General features: G+C 40.4%; 1 protein-coding gene across 2 annotated transcripts in view; it reads left to right on the top strand.

The window, feature by feature from the left end:
- The window catches only part of LOC115103131 (receptor-type tyrosine-protein phosphatase N2-like), a 156,556-nt gene extending 131,048 nt beyond the window's left edge, over positions 1–25,508 (top strand). For both annotated transcript variants that reach the window (XM_029623808.2, XM_029623805.2), the window contains exons 19-25: positions 8,927–9,004; positions 10,396–10,515; positions 10,909–11,075; positions 17,277–17,330; positions 20,161–20,225; positions 22,545–22,618; positions 23,510–25,508. In XM_029623808.2, the coding sequence (XP_029479668.1) occupies positions 8,927–9,004; positions 10,396–10,515; positions 10,909–11,075; positions 17,277–17,330; positions 20,161–20,225; positions 22,545–22,618; positions 23,510–23,581 (630 nt within the window). In that variant the 3' untranslated portion in view covers positions 23,582–25,508. The remainder of the gene's footprint in view (positions 1–8,926; positions 9,005–10,395; positions 10,516–10,908; positions 11,076–17,276; positions 17,331–20,160; positions 20,226–22,544; positions 22,619–23,509) is intronic.
- The last annotated feature ends 1,608 nt before the right edge of the window (positions 25,509–27,116 follow it).

The following is a 27,116-nucleotide window of genomic DNA, read 5'->3' as shown; positions in this document are numbered from 1 at the left end:
GCCTGTAGCATTAGTTCTGGGGCACTCACAGATAATATCTTTGCAGTTTTGGAAACGTCAGAGTTTTGTCTTTCCAAGGCTGTCAATTCCATGCATAGTCGAGCATCTTTTCGTGACAAAATATTGCGCTTAAAACGGGCACGTCTTTTTATCCAATAATGACATAGCGCCCCCATAGGTTGAAGAGGTTAAATAAAGGTAAAATAAAATAGAAAAATTGTAGAATTGCTGCAAAGAAACCACTACTAAAGGACACCAATAAGAAGAAAATTCTTGATTGGGCCAACAGACACAAGCAATGGACATTAGACCAGTGGAAATCCAAATTTGAGATTTTTGGTTCCAACCGCCGTGTCTTTGTGAGACCCAGAGTAGGTGAATGGATGATCTCTGCATGTGTAGTTCCCACCGTGAAGCAGGGAGGAGGAGGTGTGATGGTGTGGGGTGCTTTGCTGGTGACGCTGTCTGTGATTTATTTAGAATTCAATGCACACTTAACCAGCATGGCTACCACAGCATTCGGCAGTGATACGCCATCCCATCTGGTTTGCGCTTAGTGGGACTATAATTTATTTTTCAACAGGACAATGACCCAACACACCTCCAGGCTGTGTAAGGGCTATTTGACCAAGAAGAAGAGTGATGGAGTGCTGCGTCAGATGACCTGGCCTCCACAATCACCCGAACTCAACCCAATTGACATGGTTTGGGATGAGTTGGGCCGAAGAGTGAAGGAAAAGCAGGTCAACAAATGCTCAGCATATGTGGGAACTCCTTCAAGACTGTTGGAAAAGCATTCCAGGTGAAGCTGGATGAGAGAATGCCAAGAGTGTGCAAAGCTGTCATCAAGGAAAAGAGTGGCTTCTTTGAAGAATATACAATATAAAATATATACACTTGAAGTCGGAAGTTTACAAACACTTAGGCTGGAGTCATTAAAACTCGTTTTTTAAACACTCCACACATTTCTTGTTAACAAACTATAGTTTTGGCAAGTCGGTTAGGACATCTACTTTGTGCAAGACACAAGTAATTTTTCGAACAATTGTTTACAGACAGATTATTGAATTTATAATTCACTGTATCACAATTCCAGTGGGTCAGAAGTTTACATACACTATGTTGACTGTGCCTTTAAACAGCTTGGAAAAATTCCAGAAGATGGTGTCATGGCTTTAGAAGCTTCTGATAGGCTATTTGACATCATTTGAGTCAATTGGAGGTGTACCTATGGATGTATTTCAAGGCCTACCTTCAAAATCAGTGCCTCTTTGCTTGACATCATGGAAAAATCCAAATAAATCAGCCAAGACCTCAGAAAACAAATTGTAGACCACCACACGTCTGGTTCATCCTTGGGAGCAATTTTCAAATGCCTGAAGGTACCACGCTCATCTGTACAAACAATAGTACGCAAGTATAAACACCATGGGACCACGCAGCCGCCATACCGCTCAGGAAGGAGACGCGTTCTGCCTCCTAGAGATTAACATATTTTGGTGCGAAAAGTGCAAATCAATCCCAGAACAACAGCAAAGGACCTTGTGAAGATGCTGGAGGAAACAGGTACAAAAGTATCTATATCCAAAGTAAAATTTGTCCTATATCGACATAACCTGAAAGGCCACTCAGCAAGGAAGAAGCCACTGCTCCAAAACCACCATAAAAAAGCCAGACTATGGTTTGCAACTGCACATGGGGACAAAGATCGTACTTTTTGGAGAAATGTTCTATGGTCTGATGAAACAAAAATAGAACTGTTTAGCCATAGTGACCATCGTTATGTTTGGAAGAAAAAGGGGTAGGCTTGCAAGCCGAAGAACACCATTCCAACCGTGAAGCACGGGGGTGGCAGCATAATGTTGTGCGGGTGCTTTGCTGCAGGAGGGACTGGCGCACTTCACAAAATAGATGGCATCATGAGAATAGAAAATTCTGTGGATATATTGAAGCAACATCTCAAGACATCAGTCTGTAAGTTAACGCTTGGTCGCAAATGGGTCTTCCAAATGGACAATGACTCCAAGCATACTTCCAAATTTGTGGCAAATGGCTTAAGGACAACAAAGTCAAGGTTTTGGAGTTGCCTTCACAAAGCCCTGACCTCAATCCCATAGGAAATGTGTGGGCAGAACTGAAAAAGCGTGTGCGAGCAAGGAGGCCTACAAACCTCACTCAGCTACACCAGCTCTGTCAAGAGGAATGTGCCAAAATTGACCCAACTTATTGTGGGAAGCTTGTGGAAGGCTACCCGAAACGTTTGACCCAAGTTAAACAATTTAAACGCATTGCTACCAAATACTAATTGAGTGTATGTAAACTTCTGACCCACTGGGAATGTGAAGAAAGAAACAAAAGCTGAAATAAATCATTCTCTCTAATATTATTCTGACATTTCACATTCTTAAATTAAGTGGTGATCCTAACTGACCTAAACCCATTTTTACTAGGATTAAATGTCAGGAATTGTGAAAATCTGAGTTTAAATTTGTTTGGATAAGGTGTATGTAAACTTCCAACTTCAACTGAATATTTCTTTAACACTTTTTTGGTTACTACATGATTCCCATATGTGTTATTTCATAATTTTGATGTCTTCACTATTATTCTGCAATGTATGAAATAATAACATAGTCATGGGAAGCACAAAATAAAACAGCACAAATCACCCAGATAAACAGTTACATTCATCCACAAATACGTCCCAAATCAATACTTTAAATTGCCCGAATGACACCAGAACATCAATATTAAAATGTATTTTGAATTTTGCTCATTGGAGACGCTAGAAACCTCAAGAGTTAACCAATCCTGTGAACGGATCAGGCAACTCAGGTGTCTATACTTCAACAGCAAAGTTAGATAAGATGGAAGTTTATGAAGAAGGGGCTTGTAAACAAAAAGGGAGTAATGTAGTGATCTACGGGTCTTTAGCGAAGTCCAGCCAACCTGCAGGGATGAGTATCAAACCTGTAAAAAAACAAAGGGCACTATGATAGATGGCATCCAAAGGTTTAAGAGTTGTAGCAGTTGCACTTTGATAAATAATATCACCATAATCAAGAACAGATAAAAACGTTGACTGAAGGATTTGCTTCCTGAAGCAACCATTTTAAACAGATTGACCAATGGTGATTATATAAATAGTGAAGAGAACAGGTCCCAGAATCGAACCCTGTGGTACACCTTCATGGACTTCAAGAAATTCAGACTTAAGACTTAATCATGAACAGGGGTCAGAGCTCAGGCCTGTTGAGAACAACTTATTCAATACAATAGCATGATCAACAGTATCAAAAACTTTTGACATGTCTACAAACAAAGCAGCACATTTCATTTTAGTGTCTAACGCATTGACAAGATCAATAACAACTGAAGTGGTTGCTGTAATAGTGCTATGCCCAGGCCTAAACCCTGATTGGTTTACATTCAAAACATATTTCTCAGATTTAAAAAAAGAGAAAAGGTCTACATTTACCAAGGATTCAAGATACTTAGCAAGAAAAGGAAGTCATGAAATGGAGAGATCATGATTAAGATCACTACTATCCCTGCGCTTGTGGAGTGGCAGAACAAGAGCTGATTTACATACTTTTGGAATATTTCCTGATAACAATGTTAAATTAAAAAAATGTGGGTTATTGAGCCAACAATGATGGGCGCTGCACACTTAAGCAGACCAGGATCCAATTGGTCGGCCCCTGTGGATTTCTTGTTGCCTATTGCTAGCAAAGCATCCAGGACTTCTTTTTCTGTAAATAGCCTAAAAGAAAAGCTGTGACTATAAATTCTCTGATCCTTCAGCAAGTCATTCAGCAAGTTTTCCCGATCAGCATCCTGCCAAATATCATTGTGAATATGCTTAGAAGTTATTTCAAAGAGAGAGCCCGCTGAAGTAAAATGGTGATTAAATGCATCAATGATGGCATTTTTTAACGTAATAAGGCCAGTGTCTGAATGAATTTGTTGTGGCAGAGAGGAGGAAGTAGAACCCTTCAGGGATTTGACAGTTTTCCAGAATTTAGCCGGGTTCAATTACAATCTGAAAGTGTTTACATTATAATCAGATTTAACCTTTTGGATTTGTCTTACCCAATGATTCCTCAGTATCTTAAAAGCTTGTGTTCCTGGCCTTGACCCCAACATCTCTTTTATGAATGACTTCTGATAAAGAGTGTACCAGGCATTTGATCTACCTTTTAGGGAGCATGATTATCCACAATAGTATTGAAGACATCTGCAAAAAAGCTCAAAGATAAATCAGGTGCAGGGATAGCTGAAATTTAATTAAGGTCACAAAAATAAAGATCATGTAAAAAATGTTTTAAAAAGCCTGTATAGTGAAGTTTTTAAAGTTCCTCTTTGTGATAACATGAGGCTTAGATTTTTGTATTCTCACTTCTCTTAGACAAACAACATATATTTTGTTTGTCTGAAGCCTGCATTTCCCAATGATCATTTTGGTCACCCAGGATAATAACTTCGGATTTAATAAAATAATACAACAAACTAGTTAACTCTTCAAGTGCACAAAGGTTAGCCGATGAAGGACGGTAGGTAGACCCCTATAACAGTTATAGAAACATTTTTCCCCAGACAAAGGCTTAAATATAGTAGCTAAACATTTTTGGCAAGGGAAATGGATTTCAGTCAAGAGAGAGAAATTATTTTGAAAACGAATAGCCTCTCCACCACCTCTACCCTGTCTGTCAGCTCTGAACCAATTATAACACTCAATATTAATATCGGAGTCCAGAATATCCCCAGAGATCCAAATTTCAGTCAATACTAGAATGTCAGAATTTGTCTGCGTAGCCCAGATCTTGATGTAATTAAGTTTAGGAAGTAAGCTCCTAGTGTCTAGATGCATCAACCCAAGTCATTTACGATTTTTTAAGTCACATGGACTCTCCAACTCAAACAAGCTACATTCAATAGGTAGTTGCAGGTCCTGTCTGATGTTTGTTTTTTTACATTTTATTTAACTAGGCAAGTCAGTTAAAATTCTTATTTACAATGACGGCCTACCCTGGCCAAACCCGGACGACGCTGGGCCAATTGTGTGCCACCCTGTGGGACTCCCAATCACGGCCGGATGTGAGAGGCCTCTTGCACTGAGATGCAGTGCCTTTGACCGCTGCGCCACTCAGGAGCCCATTGATATAGTTGATATAGATGAAGGGGAGGAGACAGGTTAAAGAAGGATTTTTAAGCCTTGAGACAATTGAGACATGGATTGTGTATTTGTGCCATTCGTGGGGGTGAATGGGCAAGTGCCTTTGAACGGGGTATGGTAGTAGGCGCACCGGTTTGTGTCAACACTTTCCCATGTGTATTAAGAATGGTCCACCAACCAAAGAACATCCCGCCAACTTGACACAACTGTGGGAAGCATTGGAGTCAACATAGGCCAGCATCCCTGTGGAATGCTTTCGACACCTTGTAGATTCCATGCCCCGAGGATTTGAGGCTGTTCTGAGGGCAGGTGGGGAAGGTGAGCTGTTTTGTACACTCACTTAAAAATCATTCTATGACCTGTCTCCTCCCCTTCATGTACACTGATTGAAGTGGATTTAACAAGTGACATCTTTAAGGGATCATAGCTTTCACGTGGATTCATATGGTCAGTCTATGTCATGTAAAGAGCAGGTGTTCCTAACGTTTTGTACACTCAGTGTATCTATTCAGGTTTAGTTGATTACATGTAAGCCTACACATTGGCAGCAGGGAATCAGCATGGGAGCTGATGCATTTATTTATACCGTTTCTACTGGTGCATTTTTAAAGGCTAAATCATGAGTTTAAAGACCCACTCCTTTGCCTCTCACAAATGACAACCAGTGTATAAATTGGGTAATTTACACACACTTAAGCATCAAACAATACATTTTGAGCAAATGTTTTTTTTTACTCAACTGTGAATGTCCAAGAACCAAACATTTGTAAGAAAGAGAGAAATAGGAGCCATGTGAATTCAGGATCTGAGCATACCCATTTGAAAAAGGTGGTCAAATCAAATAGATGCAGTTATCTTCCTCTGGAGGCAGATACAGAAGTATTCCATTATAAGAAACTGAAAAACTATGCATTTCAAATCCAAGGTCTTGTCCAAACTGGCACCCAGTTCCCTTCATAGTGCACTACCTTTGAGCAGGGCTCATAGGGTTCAAAAGTAGTACACTATATAGGGAAAGGGGTGCCATTCGGGACACTGGCCCGTTGTCGTTGCACCAAAGTGCCAGGATGTGACGACACAGAAGAACCATTTCCTACACACCGAGCTGGATGGGTACAACTAGATATTTACAGAAATACCTCTGCTGCTGGCAATTTGATTTCCTCAACAACAACACTTACTGGTTCAGCGCAAAACATTGTTGTCGGCACTCTGGAGAATGTTTGTCTGCAAAGTAAAACTGTGAATCACTGTAAAACTTATGACGATCTTATAAGAGGAATTGTGTAACTCCCTTGTGATTGTCGCTTTAAAGAGCCTATTATTTCTCTCGCTACTGTGGGATATCTGGCTTCAAGCTAATTGAGCTGTTATTGTCTGGCTTCATTTCGAAGACATTACTGTTGGTGTTACATTGATGAAGTAGAGATTCTATGGGCGCTCTAGATCGTCTTATGGACTCTTGCTTTCACATCATCACCACTAGCCCCTCACAATACATGGGAAACCCGTTCCAACACCTCTGAAATGAGGACCAGAACAGAAGTGAATCTCCTGTGAGAGAGTACCTTTGCCTCCCTCTCCCTGGTCTCACAGTGTGTTGGGTGAAACAAAGGGCTGACAAGCCTTGGTCCCCCACGGTGCAGTGGTGACAGACAACCAGAGGCAGAGCGGTGCTCTGCAATAACTACTGCTGCCACCGGCAGCCACTGGCCAGTAGGGAAGAAAGGCTGATAATTACAGCACACAGACCCTGGCTGGGCAGAACAAAACGGACATGATTACGCCTGTCACGTTGCCGCTTGCTCCTCATTAGGTCCCAGAGAAATCATCCACTGGTAAACAATGTTTCATCTCTCTCTCTCTCTCCCTCTGCAACTCCAACCAAGAAGTTGGGTGGGTGGAAGAGGGAGGGATGGACAAGGGACAATGGGTTCCTGGAGACCCATCAACAGCATTAGCCCCTCAGCCTACTGACGGCTGAATGGACGGACACACTCAAGAATGTCATTAGCACCAGTTCTTAGTTCAGAGACAGCAGACACTTGAAATTGTCAGGAAACATTGTGTCTCCACGAGATTGGAGAGAGAGACAGAAGGGGAGCATCAGAGAGAGAGAGGTAGAGACAGCTAGAGAGAGAGAGAGAGAGAGATATGTATACTTTGACAATGTACAGTATGTCATTTAACTTGCCATGTCTATGAGAGAGAGAGAGAGAATAGAGTTTATCTGTACTGAGTGTACTGCAGACACAGAGTTTCTCTCAGTATTGAGTCTAGACCAATGACAGTCAGTTTCTCTGTTGCAGCAGCAGACACTCTCCAGGGGTACAGCATCAAACACTAGACATTGTTGTATTTCTTTTTTCTGCCAAAGCTAAAATGTTTTACTTGTTGTTAGCATTCGTCATTATTGACAATGATATAAAAGGCCATAAAAGCACTTTCCCATTCACAGCCCCTCCTCTATTCTCCTCCATCTGTTAACAAATGCACTTTGCACTGACACTTTTTCCCTTTTAATTGAAATGCAAACCCCTTGTTAAAACTGTGCCTTTCTTTTCCCAGTTAATACATTTACGTTAAAAGCGTAATCTTCTGTGTAAACCCAAGTTTATTTAAAACATTCTATTATTTTAGTTCATAAAGCAACAGAAGGCTATTAAACACCATTTTGTGTGTGCAAGCCTTGGAATTATCTGTCTTCTCCCATAATTGCTTCCAGATAAATTGGCCTATCCAATTATAACATTTTCCATACAATTTGCATGGTAATAGGTATGACTGACACTCAACTATTCTCTTCTCGCATTCACCACACATTTCTGGACCACGCTTGTTTTTTTAAGATGGCATTTGCTCTCCAATTTGTGAGAGTTTAGCAGCCTTGTTGTTTTAAGCACTGAAGGAATAAGAAAAGACGGCACACAGACAACATTTGGGATTCATAGAAAGGATTTCTTCCACAAACATTTGGTTAACAATACATGGGAAAAGTCTGATCTCATTCCCATTGAATACCTATTCAAACATATCCAAAATGAAAATCAGGACATAAGTGAATGGCTTTGCACACTGTATTGAATCTTGAACGCTTCACTGACCACCTACACTATTTCTCAGGGAGGGAAGAATAGGCAGTAATACTCTGAATTTCCTCTTTCTACAGCCAATGTGGGTGTTACTTTTAAAGCGGCAATAAGCGGTTGAAGCAATAGCGTTCTCCCCGCCCCCGTTTCGGTAAAAAGCTGTGGGATGGATCTGGAGAAACGTGACCACTCTCAAATTCATAGAAAGAGCTATGGATGCAACAACTGACTATCCATTACATCAAAATAATAGTTTTAACCATGTTTTTAGGTTACATGGTGTTTGTTTACAAACATTGGAGTATAACAAGCTTATATTTTGGGATCTGATGGGGTACGAGAGTTGAACTAAGCTCAGGAGGCATTTATAAGTTGTTTTCTTCAAGAATCAATGGGTAAATATCACACATTTATGAGTGGAATGTAGCAACTATGGATTGCCCCTTTATTTCAACATTTTGCTACATCATTTTTTATTTGACTTTAAGTTGGTATGTTTTTCACTATATCCAGTGTAAGAATATTGTTCTTTCTCAAAGCACTCACTAGGGTAAACCTTGTGGTCCTTTACTTGATCAATAATGAAGTAATAAAATTGCTCTTTCTCTCAATCTCTCTCTCTCTGTCTCTCTCTGTCTCTGTCTCTCGGTCTCTCTCCCAGATGGATCATGACCCACGGAACCCAGCCTACATCGCTACTCAAGGCCCTCTTCCCTCCACGGTGGCTGATTTCTGGCAGGTACAGTCCTCTCTTTCATAAAAGCAATATCTTCTCCAGACTTAAACAACAAGGGAACAGTGTTATTAGAAGTGTAAGTCAAACTGGAGACAAGTGCTTTTTGTAATCCCACCATGGCCTCCATATATACCACTACACAATCTACATGCAAATGATAATCAAATATTGCTGCACATTTTATGTATACAGATATGCCTGGTTGTGTCAAACTATAGGAGAGAAAGGGAAGCTGTCTTGAATTATATTAGATGATTTTATGTAATTGATAAGGTGCATGATAATGGGAGAATTCCGAGGATGGAATTGTTCAGGGAGCATTCCAAATGGCACCCTATTCCATATAGTGCACTACTTTTTTCACCAGGGTGCATAGTGCTCTGGCCAAAAGTAGAGCACTATGTAGGGAATAGGGTGCCATTTAGGATGCATCCTCTGTCACCCGTGTGCTACATTAATTTTGTTACTGAGTGGATGGAATGTCTGGCCCAACATGACAACCAGAGTATGGGCCTCGGCCTGGGCCCCCTCTCTGCCTAATCCCTGTTTGGCTCTGAACACACTCTGAGAGGGGGGGTGGAGGCTCTCTCTCCTCTCTTCTCCCTAATCTTCTCCCTCCTGTCTTAGTAAATTATACTTTTTTTTAAAGTGTATTTTACATGGGTCACGACACACTCTACATCATTAAACTATATTAGAACTTTGTCAAGTGTGCTAAACTTTGTTCAATGTGCTAAACATTAGCAAATGCTCTTGGTAACTGTGAAATCATGAGCCATGGGTAAGAGAGCCCCCTGGTCATCTGATGAGTGTAACAATAATGTTTTATTAGCTTCATTAACTTGGCTGCTGTCTTTCTATCCCGACAATGGCTCTCTAGAGCCTACCTACCTTCTGACCAGCGCCATCTAGACTGTATGTTAGCCAGAAAAACTCCCTCTAAACAGACACTCCTAGTTCTGGAAGGACACAATAGGGACAATAGTTTATTTATTTGTTAAGGGACAGATACAATTAAAACATTGATACATTGAATCGTCAATATGCTTTAGCTTGCGTTGATTTGCACCATCAGTCCCCCCCCCCTACATATGAAGCTGTTAGTTTTTTAACCTAACTGTTTTACTATTGTTAAAGTTTACAAAAAATACTTTTTAAGAATTTCACAGCGAAGGAATGGATGATAAATAATCATTTTAATCAAGCATTTTTTTCCATGTTCCTGTTTGTCATGTTTTGTCTTTTTCCTCTAATACTAGTAAATGGGCTCATACATAAAAGTTTGAAGTGTATGTGGGAGCGTCTCAATAGAATAGCGTGAGGGTGCATGTCACGAGGCAATTACCGGGTGTTGCCTGGTGACAAAATGGCCGTTCTCTGTCTTTTGTGTGCAGATGGTTTGGGAGAATGGCTGTGTGGTCATTGTCATGCTGACGCCCCTCACTGAGAGTGGAGTCAAACAGTGCTACCACTACTGGCCTGACGAGGGGTCCAACCTCTACCACATCTACGAGGTACCAGGCCTGGTTATCCAATGTCTGATGTTCGCTCAAAATGACAATTTTTTGTTTTTCTAGTCTTATCTATTGTTATTGCTCTAAATCGGAAATATGGTTATAGTCGTTTTGATTTTAAAATTCATGTGTAATTTCAGCATAATTTGGTTGCAAATGTACTCAGTTTTAATTGCATTCAACTGTTTACTTATATACTGTAAAAGCACAGTCAGTAATACCCGTTTTCTAACTTTTCTGTAAGGTGCACAGTGCACTGCATATTTAAAATCAAGTGCACTTATAATCAAGTGCACTTATAATTACATGTTTTACTGTGTATTCACGGATAACTTACAATAGAATAAGAATGAGAACTCATTATATTTTATGATGACATAACTTCCTCTATAGGTGAACCTGGTGTCGGAGCACATCTGGTGTGATGACTTCTTGGTTCGTAGTTTCTACCTAAAGAACATGCAGACCAACGAGACTCGCACCGTCACACAGTTCCACTTCCTTACCTGGCTCAACCAGAATGTCCCTGAGTCCAGTCGGACACTCCTGGACTTCCGCAGGTAGGACTTCCTAGAGACAGGGCTCCACAGGGCTGTCCTCACCACTATCTACAGTTGTAAAAATCTGCAAACTTTCCAAAAAAATCCCAGGTTTTCCAGAAATCCTGATCGGAAGATTCCTCGGAAAACATGGATTTCTAGAAAATCTGGGAAAGTTACTAGACTTTTGCAACCCTATTGCTGTCAGATTGATATGGTAACAATAAGGTATTTTGTGGGATTAAACCTTTAGTTCCCTTCTTTTCCTCTTACTTTATGTGCCAGTCTTCAGTCTTCTTAAGATATACTATGACTCAGTAAATCTCTTTATTGCTAACCTTGCTGCTCTCTTAGGCCCACTGAGGAATTTTTCAAATAACAGGACAAGTCTGAGTACTGTGATGTTATATATCCTGGTGTTATTGTATTTGTGCTGCACACTTATGAGGTTAGATCTTCCGGGAAGGAGCAGGGCCAGAATATGTGGTGAAACACATCATACTGCCATCAACCCACCAACTGTGGTCAGTGTAGGCATTTTTTTTTCTCATGGCGTGAGGGAATGGTGAGGAGAAATACTAGGATTAAAAATGTGTTCTCGCTCAATTTCTTATCACATGCTATTGCAGTAACACTTGAATCTGAATCTTAGTTTGTGGTTTCGACAGCAATTATCCCACTTGAGGGTTCGAGATCATAAACTGCGAGCTAATCCCTCTCTCTGTATGCCGCCATGTATTTAATGAACAAGTCTTACTTCTGATCGTGCAGCACTTTCTTTTATTTCTCCGTTTCATAGCTACCTACCTGTTTTGGTTTGTTTTCTTCCTTGTGTTATTTTGCCAGCTAATTAGCGGTTGCCAGTGTCATTTTTGTGATGTTGCAGCTAGTAATATGAGCCCAGTTGCATAGTCACAAAAGTGATCATTGGAAACTGTGACTCTGCAACCAGGGGCCTTACGGAACCCCCTGCTCCTCCTCTCTCTCCTCAGCCTCTCTTCCTCTCTCTAATGACCTCTCACCTTTTGCTTGCTCATGATTTGCTTGACTTCCTCTGAATGATACTCTATACGTTTAACTTATTTAAGGATCACCTCCCTCCTTTGAATTCCCCCACTTCCCCCCAACCAACCCCCCATTGGTGATCTGCTGTTGTTCCTATGGTAATTTGGTTCATGGTGGGTTTGGTACTTCTGAATTGTGAATTGGTTTTTTCGGTTTGTTGCGTAACATTTTCTGTCAATTTACTTTTGATCGATGAAGGAATACTATTTATTTAAATCCAGTTTCTTAAAGAGATAATCATTGGGGAATATAGTGAGAGCTTGAAATAAATCCCTAGGCATAAGTATTCAGTGTCCTGCCCCACATACAGTAAATATATACAGTTGAAGTCGAAAGTTTACATAGACTTAGGTTAGAGTCATTAAAACTTGTTTTTTCAACCACTCCACAAATTTCTTGTTAACAAACTATAGTTTTGGCAAGTCGGTTAGGACATCTACTTTGTGCTTTACCCAAGTCATTTTTCCAACAATTGTTTACAGACAGATTATTTCACTTATAATTCACTGTATCACAATTCCAGTGGGTCAGAAGTTTACATACACTATGTTGACTGTGCCTTTAAACAGCTTGGAAAATTCCAGAAAATGCCTTTAGAAGCTTCTGATAGGCTACTTGACATAATTTCAGTCAATTGGAGGTGTACCTGTGGGTGTATTTCAATGCCTACCTTCAAACTCAGTGCCTCTTTGCTTGACTGAAATCAGCCAAGACCTCAGAAAAAAAATTGTAGACCTCCACAAGTCTGGTTCATCCTTGGGAGCAATTTCCAAATGCCTGAAGGTACCACGTTCATCTGTACAAACAATAGTACGCATGTATAAACACCATGGGACCACGCAACCTCTCAGGAAGGAGACGCGTTCTGTCTCCTAGAGATGAACGTACTTTGGTGCGAAAAGTACAAATCAATCCCAGAACAACAGCAAAGGACCTTGTGAAGATGCTGGAGGAAACAGGTACAAAAGTATCTATATCCACAGTAAAACGAGTCCTATATTGACATAACCTGAAAGGCCACTCAGCAAGGAAGAAGCCACTGCTCCAAAACCGCCATAAAAAAGCCAGACTACGGTTTGCAACTGCACATGGGGACAAATATCGTACTTTTTGGTGAAATGTCCTCTGATGAAACAAAAATAGAACTGTTTGGCCATAAAGACCATTGTTATGTTTGAAGGAAAAAGGGGGAGGCTAGCCGAAGAACATCATTCCAACCGTGAAGCACAGGGGTGGCAGCATAATTTAGTGGGGGTGTTTTGCTGTAGAGGGACTGGTGCACTTCAGAAAATAGATGGCATCATGACAGTAGAAAATGATGTGGATATATTGAAGCAACATCTCAAGACATCAGTCAGGAAGTTAAAGCTTGGTTGCAAATGGGTCTTCCAGATGGACAATGACCCCAAGTATACTTCCAAAGGTGTGGCAAAATGGCTTAAGGACTACAAAGTCAAGGTATTGGAGTGGCCATCACAAAGCCCTGACCTCAATCGTATAGAAAATGTGTGGGCAGAACTGAAAAAGCTGAAAAAGCTTGTGCGAGCAAGGAGGCCTACAAACCTGACCAGCTCTGTCAGGAGGAATGGGCCAAAATTCACCCAACTTATTGTGGGAAGCTTGTGGAAGGCTTAACGTTTGACCTAAGTTAAACAATTTAAACGCAATGCTACCAAATACTAATTGAGTGTATGTAAACATCTGACCCACTGGGGAATGTGATGAAAGAAATAAAAGCTGAAATAAATCATTCTCTCTACTATTATTCTGACATTTCAGATTCTTAAAATAAAGTGGTGATCCTAACTGACCTAAGGCAGGGAATTTTTACTAGGATTAAATGTCAGGAATTGTGAAAAACTGAGTTTAAATTTATTTTCGGCTAAGGTGTATGTAAACTTCCGATTTCAACTGTAAGTACTGTAGTAGTGTTGAATATTTTCCTGGTATTTTACAAATGTTACAACCTGAAAGTAAATCACTTTTCTCTCAGGTAAATCGGTATTTGCCGCCAAAACGGGAAGTGTCATTCAAAAGAATTATAGAGCATATAAATATGTCTGGATTTGATTTGAGCTTTGATCAGGATGAAAAAATTAAACCCTGATGCTACCTGAGCCTGATGAGTCATGTATTAAATACAAATTTTATGATCCCTAGATAAATTACATTTAATGAGCCCAAGCCTAAAAAAGCCCAAACGATTGTGCCATTGTCCAATACATATAACCTATGATATAGGCTACTGCACATTACGCACAACAGAAAAACATAACAGCCCATAGATGTAGCTAGCTACAGTAAATGAGCTCTTGGGTAAATAAATTAAACTAGCTCCAGTAGGCTAATCATTTTGAGTGTGAACTGTATTACCCTACTGTATTGTATTATACTGTATTATATGGGCTGGAATTACGCCATGATAAAGCAGAAGTATACAAGTATAAGCTAGTGAATTTGATTTTAATTTTGAAATATAATAGAGCCTATTTGTATAATTAGTAGACTGACGCATATATACCTTTCATAATATTTCCAATAATGTTATTAGCCTACCTCCTCTTTCTCTCTCTATTGTTGCTTCATTCCTTCCTCTCTTTCAACAGTTAAATCTAACAAGTTGTGTTGTCCTTATCTTCATCATTCTAATGACATGCTTCAATAATATAGGACTTGAATTAGATGCAGAAGGCTTTCACTTCTCTTCATAAAGATTGAATTGTTATGGGTCTGAATAAATAACTTCTATAGCCGACCACCATCCCTCATTCCCTCTTCTTTCAATTTACCTGTGAGTTCTATTAGCTTCTGTATTTAACATTCAGCAAAAAAAGAGCTTGCGTCCCTCTTCGAATAGTCTATTGGTATAAGAAATGCCCAAAAGATTATGTCCAGCAAGCTATTCTAGTCTAGCTTTTCCTGCATGGGACTCCAAGAGCTAAGTAGCGTTTTTTTAAGGAGAGGCCATTGAAGCACAGGTGCTTGCGTATTGCGGCAAGAGACAGAGGCTAGAAGTTAGAAGCTTATGGTGCATAACCCATCATTCATTAACTAAATATGAGGCTAAATATAAGGCTAATACTGCATTGAATGTATTACCTGAAAGAGGGAGGCTAGGACATCTATATATAAGGCTATATATCAATCTAGAACAGGATTAAACATTTTGGATGCAATTTGAATGGAGTTGATCGAGAGAGAGAGAGACTGCGAGAGAGAGAGAGAAAGACTGCGAGAGAGTGCTCGCGCGTGCACTGATTTAAAGCAAGATATTCTAGTGACAGGCTGTTTTAAAACTCTGGACCTGCAATTAAAAAACAAGATGACCCCAGAAAGCCAGATGGAGATGGGTCAATTAGACGTTCAGTCTTTATATTACTGTAGCATAGGCTATGCTGCAGCAAATGTAGGCCTACCTGTCACAAGAAAAACAGTTACCATGATGAGGAAATAGGTCTACATGCATTGTGAAGTGCGCTCCATACTGAGATGGGCTGTCTGTCCCCACCCTGAGCGTTGATTCATCATGCAGAGGCCGTAGAGAAGCCAGATTTAGACAGTGCATATAATTTAACACTTCCATTTCATGCCATGTTCATATAAATAATTTATTATAATTTACCGGTTTCTTGCAGTTATTTATCCTTGGAAAAGGGAGTGGTTTTGGGAAGTAAATTCCGGGTAAAGCTTGGTTACTGGGATTTCAACCCTAAACATTCAACCGTACACTGTAGTATACATACAGATGGAAGTTGAATTCTTATTTAGTTCTAGAAGTTTCAGTAGATCATTAGCCTACTGCATGTACTTTTATGAGAGTTAGTGACCCCTAACCTCCACCACCCCTTCCCCTTTAACATTTTAGTTCTTGCGTTCCATGATGAAAAGATCTGGACCAACATAATTCACCCCCACAACAACAGCCAATTAACAATGTGAGGGCCGCTGTACGGTGCTGTTGGCAGGAGTGTGTCTTGCCACTGTGTAATGTCTTTAATTGTACAAGGTTAATGCATGGCGGACAAGGGGCTACGTCTCAAAATGGCACCCTGGTCAAAAGTAGAGCACTAATGTGTCATTTGGGATGCAGATAAATCAAATCAAATCTAATTTTATTTGTCACATACACATGGTTAGCAGATGTTAATGCGAGTGTAGCGAAATGCTTGTGCTTCTAGTTCCGACAATGCAGTGATAACCAACAAGTAATCTAACTAACAATTCCAAAACTACTGTCTTATACACAGTGTAAGGGGATAAGGAATATGTACATAAGGATATATGAATGAGTGATGGTACAGAGCAGCATACAGTAGATGGTATCGAGTACAGTATATACATATGAGATGAGTATGTAGACAAAGTAAACAAAGTGGCATAGTTAAAGTGGCTAGTGACATAAGAATGCAGTCGATGATCTAGAGTACAGTATATACATATGCATATGAGATGAATAATGTAGGGTAAGTAACATTATATAAGGTAGCATTGTTTAAAGTGGCTAGTGATATATTTACATCATTTCCCATCAATTCCCATTATTAAAGTGGCTGGAGTTGGGTCAGTGTCAATGACAGTGTGTTGGCATACCCAGCAGCCACCACAGCTCATTACCACAATCCAATATATCACCACTGCAATGGCATATCTTCATTAAGTCAGTCTTCATTAATTATGGTTGTGAAAAATTTGGGGCGGCAGCGTAGCCTAGTGGTTAGAGCGTTGGACTAGTAACCGGAAGGTTGCGAGTTCAAACCCCCGAGCTGACAAGGTACAAATCTGTCGTTCTGCCCCTGAACAGGCAGTTAACCCACTGTTCCCAGGCTGTCATTGAAAATAAGAATGTGTTCTTAACTGACTTGCCTGGTTAAATAAAGGTAAAAAAAAAAAAAAAATGTGGATTTATATATATTTTTTATAGATTGAGAAGGGATGTATCTTTTCAAAGTCCACAGTATCATTAGAATATTTAACCTTGATGTATACTTGTTCTAGTCTTCAGGGCCTTATTCATATGAGAAGTGTTGACCAATTAAAACCGATCATAATGGGAATAAAATCGGTTCAATCACTGGGTGTACTCATTTGATCTCATTTTGATGTTGTGATTTGACATACGGTTTATGATGCTTTATCTGTTTGTCTGTTCTGTTGCAGAAAGGTTAACAAGTGCTACCGGGGAAGGTCTTGTCCTATAATAGTCCACTGCAGGCAAGTATAAACAGTATTATACCTCAGTAGAGGAAGTAAATGATGTAATCACAGAATGCCATGTGTCTAAGGTGGGTCTTACATCTATGATTATAACACCCCTCTCTCTCAGAGTCATACTATTATGCATAGATCTACTGTGTTTTCCTTTCATATAAATGCTCCAAACCACAGTTCCCAAAAATAGATCAACCCTGAAACCTGAAATAAATGGTTGGAATATAGTTTATACACTGAACAAAAATATAAACACAAAATGAAAAGTGTTGGTCCCATGTTTCATGAGCTGAAATAAAAGATCCCAGAAATGTTCCATACGCACAAAAACGTATTTCTCTCACATTTTGTGCACAAATTTGTTTACATCCCTGTTTGTGAGCATTTCTCCTTTGTCAAGATAATCCATCCACCTGACAGGTGTGGCATATCAGGAAGCTGTTTAAACAGCATGATCATTACACAGGTGCACATTGTGTGGGGGACAATAAAAGGCCACTCTAATATGTGAAGTTTTGTAACGCAACACAATGCCACAGATATCTCAAGTTTTGAGAGAGCATGCAATTGGAATGCTGACTGCAGGAATGTCCACCAGAGCTGTTGCCAGAGAATTTAATGTTAATTTCTCTATAAGCCACTTCCAATGTCAATTTATATCATTTGGTAGTACGTCCAACCGGCCTCAAACCGAAGACTACGTGTAACCACGCCAGCCCAGGACCTCCACATCCAGCTTCTTCACCTGCGGGATCATCAAGGACCAGCCACCTGGACAGCTGATGAAACTGTGGGTTTGCACAACTGAAGAATTTCTGCATAAACTGTCAGGAACCGTCTCAGGGAAGCTCATCTGCGTGCTCGTCATCCTCACCAGGATCTTGACCTGACTGCAGTTTGGCGTATTAACCGACTTCAGTGGGAATATGCTCACCTTCATTGGCCACTGGCACGCTGGAGAAATGTGCTCTTCACGGATGAATCCTGGTTTTAACTGTAACGGGCACATGGCAGACAGCCTGTATGGCGTTGTGTGGGTGAGCAGATTGCTGATGTCAATGTTGTGAACAGTGTGCCCCATGGTGGAGGTGGGGTTATGGTATGGGCAGGCATAAGCTACAAACCACAAATACAATTGCATTTTATCATTGGCAATTTGAATGATGAGATACCGTGACAAGATCCTGAGGCCCATTGTCGTGTCATTTATCCACCTCCATCACCTCATGTTTCAGCGTGATAATACATGGCCCCATGTCGCAAGGATCAGTACACAATTCCAGGAAGCTGAAAATATCCCAGTTCTTCCATGGCCTGCATACTCAACAGACATGTCACCCATTGAGCATGTTTGGGATGCTCTGAATTGACGAGTACAACAGCGTGTTCCAGTTCCCGCTAATATCCAGCAATTTTGCACAGCCATTGACAACATTCTACAGGCCACAATCAACAGCCTGATCAACTCTATGCAAAGGAGATGTGTTGCGCTGCATGAGGCAATGGTAGTCACACCAGATACTGACTGGTTTTCTGATCCACGCCCTACCTTTTTTAAAGGTATCTGTGAACAGTCATGTGAAATCCATAGATTAGGGCCTAAATAAAGTATACGAGTTTCCTTATATGAACTGTAACTCAGTAAAATGTTTGATATTGTTGTATGTTGAGTTTATATTTTTGTGTAGTGTAGTGTAGCTTAAAGCTTTTGTTTTCAGTTTTCATATAACCAATAGCACAAACAACAACATTAGCATAGCTATAGCCTAGTAGACTATACAGAGGCACCTTGCAGATAAATCACAGGTCTCTATCTCAGCTCAGATCAGTTTAGCTCAGCTCTGAGTGGCTAGCCAGTCGAGGCCAGGCAGGCAAACAAACATCTTAAAATGTGTTTTCTGTGGCCCAGGGCTTTGTCCTCAGCCTTATCTTTGATCAGTTCATAATGACCCGTGCTAGGCGTTGCTAGGTATCGATACATACTGCAAACTGCAGACCTCAGATCCCAGACATAGATAGCAGTATTGCCCCGGAGTCCCTGTCTACGTTCCAAATGGCACCCTAGTCTATTCATAGTGGTACTACCAGGCCCTAGTCAAAAGTTTTGCACTACAAAGGGATAAGGGGGCATTTGAGAAGCACACCCTGTATTCTGTAGCGGGATTGTGCCCAATTATCTCTGCCTAGTTTGTTCAGATACACAACGGTGTGTGTGTGTGTATCTACACGTCTCGTGCTTTTTTAAGGGGATTTGGTATCTTTTATTTTTCTTTTACAGCACCAACACCAGATTTAGAAATGAAAAGACATAGATTAAAATAGTATTGCATCTCTATTCATCAAACTAAATGTTCAGTTTACCCCCTATTCCCCTATTTTTTCTACATGTACAAAGTGTTTTTGTTAGTTTTTCACCAGCAATTTTAATCAAATAAATGTACTCTTCTTTGCATCATATTGCAGCTTTGCCACTTTTGAGAATGGTTTACTATTCCTGTTATTAAATTTAAACCCCAGAACAACCTTTTTATACTAAAATCATCATGGTTTGATGTCGTTCAGCCTCTCAAAATAGCACTCGTAATTGTATATGCTTGGAATATTAAACTCTCCTCTATGTTGTCACTTGTTAAAAACAGCTCACATTTTTATAAGCTGATACAATATCAAACAACAACAAAAATTGCATTCAAAATTAACAATTCATTTAGGGCTATAAGTAAAAATTGTATTGACCAAAACGATAACACATTGAAATAGTCTTGTGTCTTTTAAGTCATGCCAATGACACCCCATCTCTCTCTCTGTCTCTCCTTCTCTCTCTCTCTTGCAGCAACGGCGCCGGGAGGAGTGGAACATACATTCTGATTGACATGGTTCTCAATAAGATGGCTAAAGGTGGGAGTCAGACAGCTTTGCTTTTCTCCTTACGCATGTTAAGCAGCATCGCCATGTCAACGTTAAAGCCGTACTTTAAAAGCATTAGAGGGTGACTGGCTCGGGTGCAGCTTCCCTGAATTAATGATCGATGGGAGAGAAAGAAATATGGAGATATATATCAGTGTTCCTTTTCACATTGATGATTTCAGATGTAAATGTAGTTTAAGAATTCCTATTCTGGCAATTTATGTCAAGCAAATTGTAAATTTGTTCATGCAGATAAATTCATCCTGCTTATTGGAATTTAATGCCATTTATTTTCAGCAAACAGTATACCTAATTGTGTTCATGTAGTCTCACATGCACATTTGTTGAAATGTGTTCTTCCATTCAAATTGAAAGCACCTTACACCAATTGCTTCAGCATGGCATTCACACACACGCACGCATTTGTTCTTGACCTATTCTCCCCTTGGTTTGTGTGTGTGTGTGTGTGTGTGTGTGTGTGTGTGTGTGTGTGTGTGTGTGTGTGTGTTCACCCATGCATTTACATTTGTGTGTATTAGGCATGTCAATCTCCTGACCGGTGCTGTGGCCCTGGCCTTAATGAAAGATCAAAGGCCAAAGCAGGCATCTTAGGCCTGCTGAGAGAGGCTTTTCCCAGGCTGTCACACTGTGAGGCAGCCCAAAGGCTTTTTTCTCTGTGCCGGGGAGGAATCTGGGCCCGGCCAGTTAGGGTTAGGGTCCTCTTTGTCTGTCTCCTGAGAAGCAGGAGGCCCAGGTTCCCTCAGCCTGATCAAAGACCCGTATGCCCTTGGACACAAAATCACTCTCCTCTCTTTTTTTTAATTTTTTATACCCTCTTTACCTTTCTCCCAAGGAATGAATTGTAAATTCGGAGGCTGAGAATTATGCCTTTTTTAAACTTTTTTTTTTTACTTACTACCAAAGCCTCTTCTTTTTTTCTTCTGCTGTAGTGTTCGCTCTAACTTAAGAATCGGCAGCACAAGTGCAGGAGCTTTCAGCCCGGGGTCCAGCTGCTAGCCACAGCTCTGTCTCTTTCAGCCCGGGGTCCAGCTGCTAGCCACGGCTCTGTCTCTTTCACAGCTCCCATAAGGACTTGGGGCTTTCTCTTGTTTCTTCTCAGAGCTCCCCTCCTTGAAGGGAATCTTGCGAGGGAAACTCAAATGAGCCATTTATACTATTCCTCCACAGTCTGGTTTATTACAACCAGCACAATAGCTTGGCTGTTGAGTCCTAGAAAATGAAGAACTTATCAGTGTGGTGCTCGTAGAACTGTGCAAGCGCCATTCTTGGGTGGGAGGAATAGACTTGAGTTACTCTATTGTAACTGTAAAGTAAAAACTGTCATTGAAAGAGAATGGCTTGAATAAGCTATTCTTGCTTATTCATTTTTTGATTTGTAAAACAAAAAATTTTGCTCTTTCGATACACAGGAAAGATTTTCTGAGGAAAGTGTGGGAGTGGTTGATGTAGTTAGCTACAGAAAACGAATCAAATCCTTTTTCTTTTTCCATTTTCCTCACCACTCCTCATGAATGTAATTTTGTTGTGTTTGTCTCCCTCGTCTGTTACTTATTTATTTTCTCCAAAGGTTTCACAGTAGGCCTTCAGCGCCAGACAGGCGATCATGTAGTCTGCCCCCAACTCATGGGCCTCAGATAGCCGTCGTCTTTGTGATCACAGTTTGGTCGACAGGGGAGCATAGAGCAGTGCCAACTGGGCATTGGGTCTGAGGGCAGGGCCAGCTGCCAGGCTGACTGGGCACTGGTGCTGCAGGGACAGGGAAGAGAGGGTTCTCCACTCTGCTTGCCCAGTAATCCAACACATCTAGCTATTCACCTGGGTGGTAGCTTGCCAAGTAGGCAGGCAGAAATACAGACAGGCAAATAGGCAGGCAGACAGACACTCACCATCCCTCGCTGCTTGAGACTACGACAGCCTATGGGGCCCCTTGGTTAGCTCACAAAGCAACAGGGGGGGACAAGGCTTTGGTCAAAACAAATTCTTATTTGAAGTGTTTATTTTATTTTATCCTAAAATAATCCCTCTGATTCCTGTATCTTACATTTTGTGGTTTTACAAATACCTTTGCAAACATTCTCTTTCCCCACCCTCTCATTTTCATCTAGGCAACTAAAACAATCAGAGCCTTGTTTGTAGCATCTGTGTGGATATGGGATGAATGTAATAATTTTCAATCGCTGTATGGCGGAGGTTCCAAAGGGAGCGAGTAAAAAGGAGATTGACAGACGCTGCCTGGATTATCTCCTGGCTTTGAACTCTGTCCAATTTGTTGTTGGTATTGTGTTGCAGGTGCTAAGGAGATTGATATTGCTGCCACCCTAGAGCACTTGAGGGATCAGCGGCCGGCTATGGTCCAGACAAAGGTAATGTCCTCACCTCGGCTGGGAACTCTAATGGACTGTGATTTCTGAAAGGAGATGGAGGGAGGGTATGAAATGGGCTAGCTAGTTAGCGGTGCGCACTAGTAGCGGTCACATTTTCAAAGCCTTTGATTTAGTGCAGTGCTAGGTTTGTAGTGGGTGTATGGTGCTTCCCAAATAGTTTTACAGAGAGAGAGAAAACTGGCAGGCTCAGTTACTTGTCTTGCGATAGGTAACACAGGTCCACTCTGTGTCCTCAAGAAATGTGGAGCTTTTATGTCTGTTTCATAAAGCAGAGCTCTCTCTCCAGAGTATCAGCTCAAATGAGACCCAAGTTATTCCCCAACACTAAACACAAAGAATGAACAATATGTGTTCTGGTCAGACAATCGACAGCCAGTTTGGAAACATCAATCATAGTGTGGATTCCCTGAGAATGATTAGATTGGTCCAGCAGTCACATCGATCCATTCTTTATTAAACCATGTATCCTCAATGAGTGACTCATCTTTTCACTATTATTGGTGATGAGAAAATGTTTTATTAGTATAAGTCTTGCTTTCTTCAATATCGCATTAGCCTATTGTATATAGTTTGATTTCATTAGTTAAGGGTTCTACATACATTGTAAATGTTTGTCATTTGTTTCGTTAGTAAGCGCTACAGTTGAACTCCCCCTAGTGCTTGCTTATTGAATAACTTCTGTATCAAGTGACCAATCGCAGTGAAGTCATTGTTTTCTAGACTTCTTTCACATGATTCTCTATAGCTCTATAGCTGCTTTGTAAGTCTGATCTGTGTCTATTTCTGTATTGCAATTCATCTGGAAAGAACATTGGCATTAACTCTACAATGACTCTCTCTCCCTCTCCTCCCTCTCTTACTCCACCTCAGGAGCAGTTTGAGTTTGCATTGACAGCTGTTGCGGAGGAGGTGAACGCCATACTCAAAGCTCTTCCACAGTGAGAGGTTTACCCACTACCAAGCCTCAACAGACCTCCCCAGGGACCTCCCTCCTGTTCTCCTTCTCTCGCCCACACTTTCTTTCCCCCACTCCTTCTCTCCACCTCTCTGTCTTTGTGGATGTTGTGCGAGAGAGCATGACCTGATCTTAGTCGTGTATAAAAATAAAACAAATCTATTGTGAACCTATGGAGCTTGTTTCCAAACAGACAATTTAGTGCATCAAGACTTTTACTGATTGAAAAACATGTTTATCTGTTAAATTACTAGAATATATCAATGACAGAAATATTGTTTTTGTGTGTGTGTAAATTATTATGTTGGTCACAACATCTGCATCATATGGCATATTTAAGTTGAATATTTGTTTTTACTTTGATCCTATTATGTGGTGTACTAAATCATACCATGTAATGTATATTAAAAGGAAAACTGCTTAATTAGATCAAGTGAACACTGATAACAATGATGCTGATGTTAATTCTAGTTACCATAGTGATAATTACACCAAGCAATATGTGTTTCTTCAGCTTGTCCAGACCTGGACAAATAATTGTATGTTGTGGACAACGATTGTGAGTAAACTTAACTAATGTCAGTAAACTAAACTAGCTAATGCCTGCCTCAAGTAAAGCAGTTCTATGAATTGGTGTACTGTATGTACAATGAAAACTATATTGTCATTTTGTAAATAAAGCAGTTCATCTAGTCTAGGGTCTGGATTCAATCCGTATCGCCAAAGTATCACAGAAGATCTGGGTTAACATGTGAAGGTCATTTCTAATTTAGTCGACATATCCAGCGTTTACCGTGAATGCAGTTTTACCGTGAATGCAGCCTCCGCAACCGCGGGAACATTGCCTTTCATTTTCAATCATGCTATAAAGTAGATCATCAGTGCTACGGATTGAATAAAGCCCTAGATATACATGTAGCATCAATGGCTTAAGTGTTTGCTCTTAAGCTGCCACTGGATGTCCCTGTGTCTTATTAACAAGTCCATATCTGCGTTCCAAATGGCAACCCTTTCCTTATATACAATAGATAACTTATTTTGACCAGAGCTCTGGTCAAAACAAGTGCACTATGTAGGGAATAGGTTGCCATTTTGGATGCTGACCAGGCAGGTTTGTCTGCAGTACAGGAGTACTGTCAGCTAAATAATAATAATATATGCCATTTAGCAGACGCTTTTATCCTGTACAGTCACGCGGGCCTACAGCTCTACCCCAACACTTTCTGCTTTGACTAGACTCATGCCATTAGATCACAAAATCTTGGGTCAAGCTTTCATGTTTGTCCATTAGATTCTGTTTTTTGTACACCCAATATTTTCTGAATTGCAGATGATATGACCTGTTTTTTTTAGCATACACTCGCACATGGCTTTTTGAAACTATTATTCCCCAAATGTATCTCCTTCAGCCTCAAAATATATCATGTCACCATGAAGAAAGCCAAGGATATGATTTACTATTTACTTTGACAAGCCAAGGATATATAATCATGCCATTTGAGACATTAATTTCTGAAGAATAGTAGTGCAAGTACAGAGGGGAAGATAGTGGATTGTTATTATTACATATTGGCATAAACTTATTTGACCTATCACAGCTGTGCTTCCAAAATGGCACCTGATTTCCTTTCTATTACACTTCTTTTCCTTTGGTCCCTGGTCAAAAGTAGTGCACTATAAAGGGAATAGGGTGCCATTTGGAAGACATTCAAAGTTAAAGCGGGCCATGTTATGTGTCCCATACTGTAACCACTGCAAAAAGCTTTCAACTAATTTATTGCAAGAGATGGCTGGTTTGACCATTGATTTGTATATATATGATTATTAAAAAAACAACAGAAAATATTTTGTTCTATCAGTGAAGATAAACTATTGTGAATAAAGTCCCATTATTGATGGCGTGTTGTATTGCAACCTTGTACTCCCAGATGTTGTTCTTCTTTCCACCACTATCTGCTGAGCAGTACGTATTTATGTTTTGCATTGTCTGATTAGGCAAGGAACCTCTATAAAGACCTGATCCTATTTCCCAATAGCTCAAAAAATGGTCTCAAAGAAACCTTAGTTTCTTTCTAAAATTCTAAGTTTCCTTCTGGTTCAAAGGTTCTTTCTTCTTAGCCAGAGTGTCTGAATGGCTGAGTGCTATTCTGATCTCCAATCTGCATGGTGATTCACATGGCTTGGCAGCTTCATGCTACTTCAGAGTGTAGATTATGCTATCAACACTTCCTACCAACCACACAGTAACAGGATGCAACACTGACTGTCTCCTGTCTCATAACCACACTCTCGCATGCACACACACACACACAGTATGAAGAAAAAGAAGTCACCATGAGAAATATCACAGGGATATTTTAAAACATATAAATAAAGAACAAGCTTCATAGACAGAAATGATTCTGCTTTAAACAGTAGAAAGTTCATTTAAAGAGATCGACAGGTGGCATGGTGAGATTGCAAACTAAATCTTCCCTTATGCCTCATCTTTGAGGGCCTACTGTCGTCTTTCAAGACATCAATGGGTTGTTTTATGCTTTCTAAGTCAACATCTCAGCCAGATACAATACGGTATGTACCTAGCTCAGGGATAGACTTTTCTCTCAATCATTAAGCTCTTGTTTTGCCAGGATAAGCGCACTAAATAAAGAGTAGAAAACTATTTGTGTCCTAACCTTGCTCCTTCGGTCCCTCTAAGAAGTGACACCTAGCTAATAAAAATGACTGTGGTGTATTGTATTGCAACTTGTACTCCCAGATGTTGCCTTCTTTCCACCACTATCTGCTTGTGCTGTAACTATCACCACCAAAATAAAGTTATTATATTATATTCTTCAACCCTACAAATTAGGAGCCTTTTCAAGGACCATGGTCAACTCTCTTCCAAGCATGGGCTCTAGTCTAGTCTACTGCATGTTATGTAAGAGCAATCCAAAAGGTGTATGTATCTCACTGGAATACTTGGAACAAGCTCTTGTTAAATGTCAACCTGTTTACAGAAACACCACGAAGATTTGTCATTTGACAGCTAGCTACAGGTACTGGTGGTTGACCCTGAAAACAGCCACTCACCCTTTTTGGGATGTCATGTCAATATATATATACAGCTTCCGCCAATATATATATTGTGAATATTTGAAATAGAGCCCTGTTCAATGTCAACCTGTTTTCAACCTTATCTGATCATGTGAATGATGTGAGATTCCACACAGCGACCATGGTCTCATTTGCTATAGTGTAATGCAAAATGATCAACAGTTGTAGTTTGCTATTGGTCTGAGAGCCACAGTTAGGTTACAGCCTCAAGTCCATTATATGGTTGCCTGTTTTATGTTTTGGGTTTTGAGTCCAGTCGCTGCAGTGATGTAGGCTACAGATGTAGAACACAAGGCTGATGGATCTTCAGAGAGGTCAGTTGAATGAAACCGCCGTACGACTGTTGCTCCAACAGGCTTCCAACATCTCGGGGAATGAACAGGGGAAAGTCTGAGTCCCAAATGTCACCCTATCCCCTATATAGTG

The sequence above is a fragment of the Oncorhynchus nerka genome, linkage group LG20 (genome assembly GCF_034236695.1).
Source record: "Oncorhynchus nerka isolate Pitt River linkage group LG20, Oner_Uvic_2.0, whole genome shotgun sequence".
In the NCBI taxonomy this organism is placed as follows: Eukaryota; Metazoa; Chordata; class Actinopteri; order Salmoniformes; family Salmonidae; genus Oncorhynchus; species Oncorhynchus nerka.
Note: the sequence above shows the minus strand (reverse complement) of the source record. Positions and strands in the feature narration are given on the sequence as shown.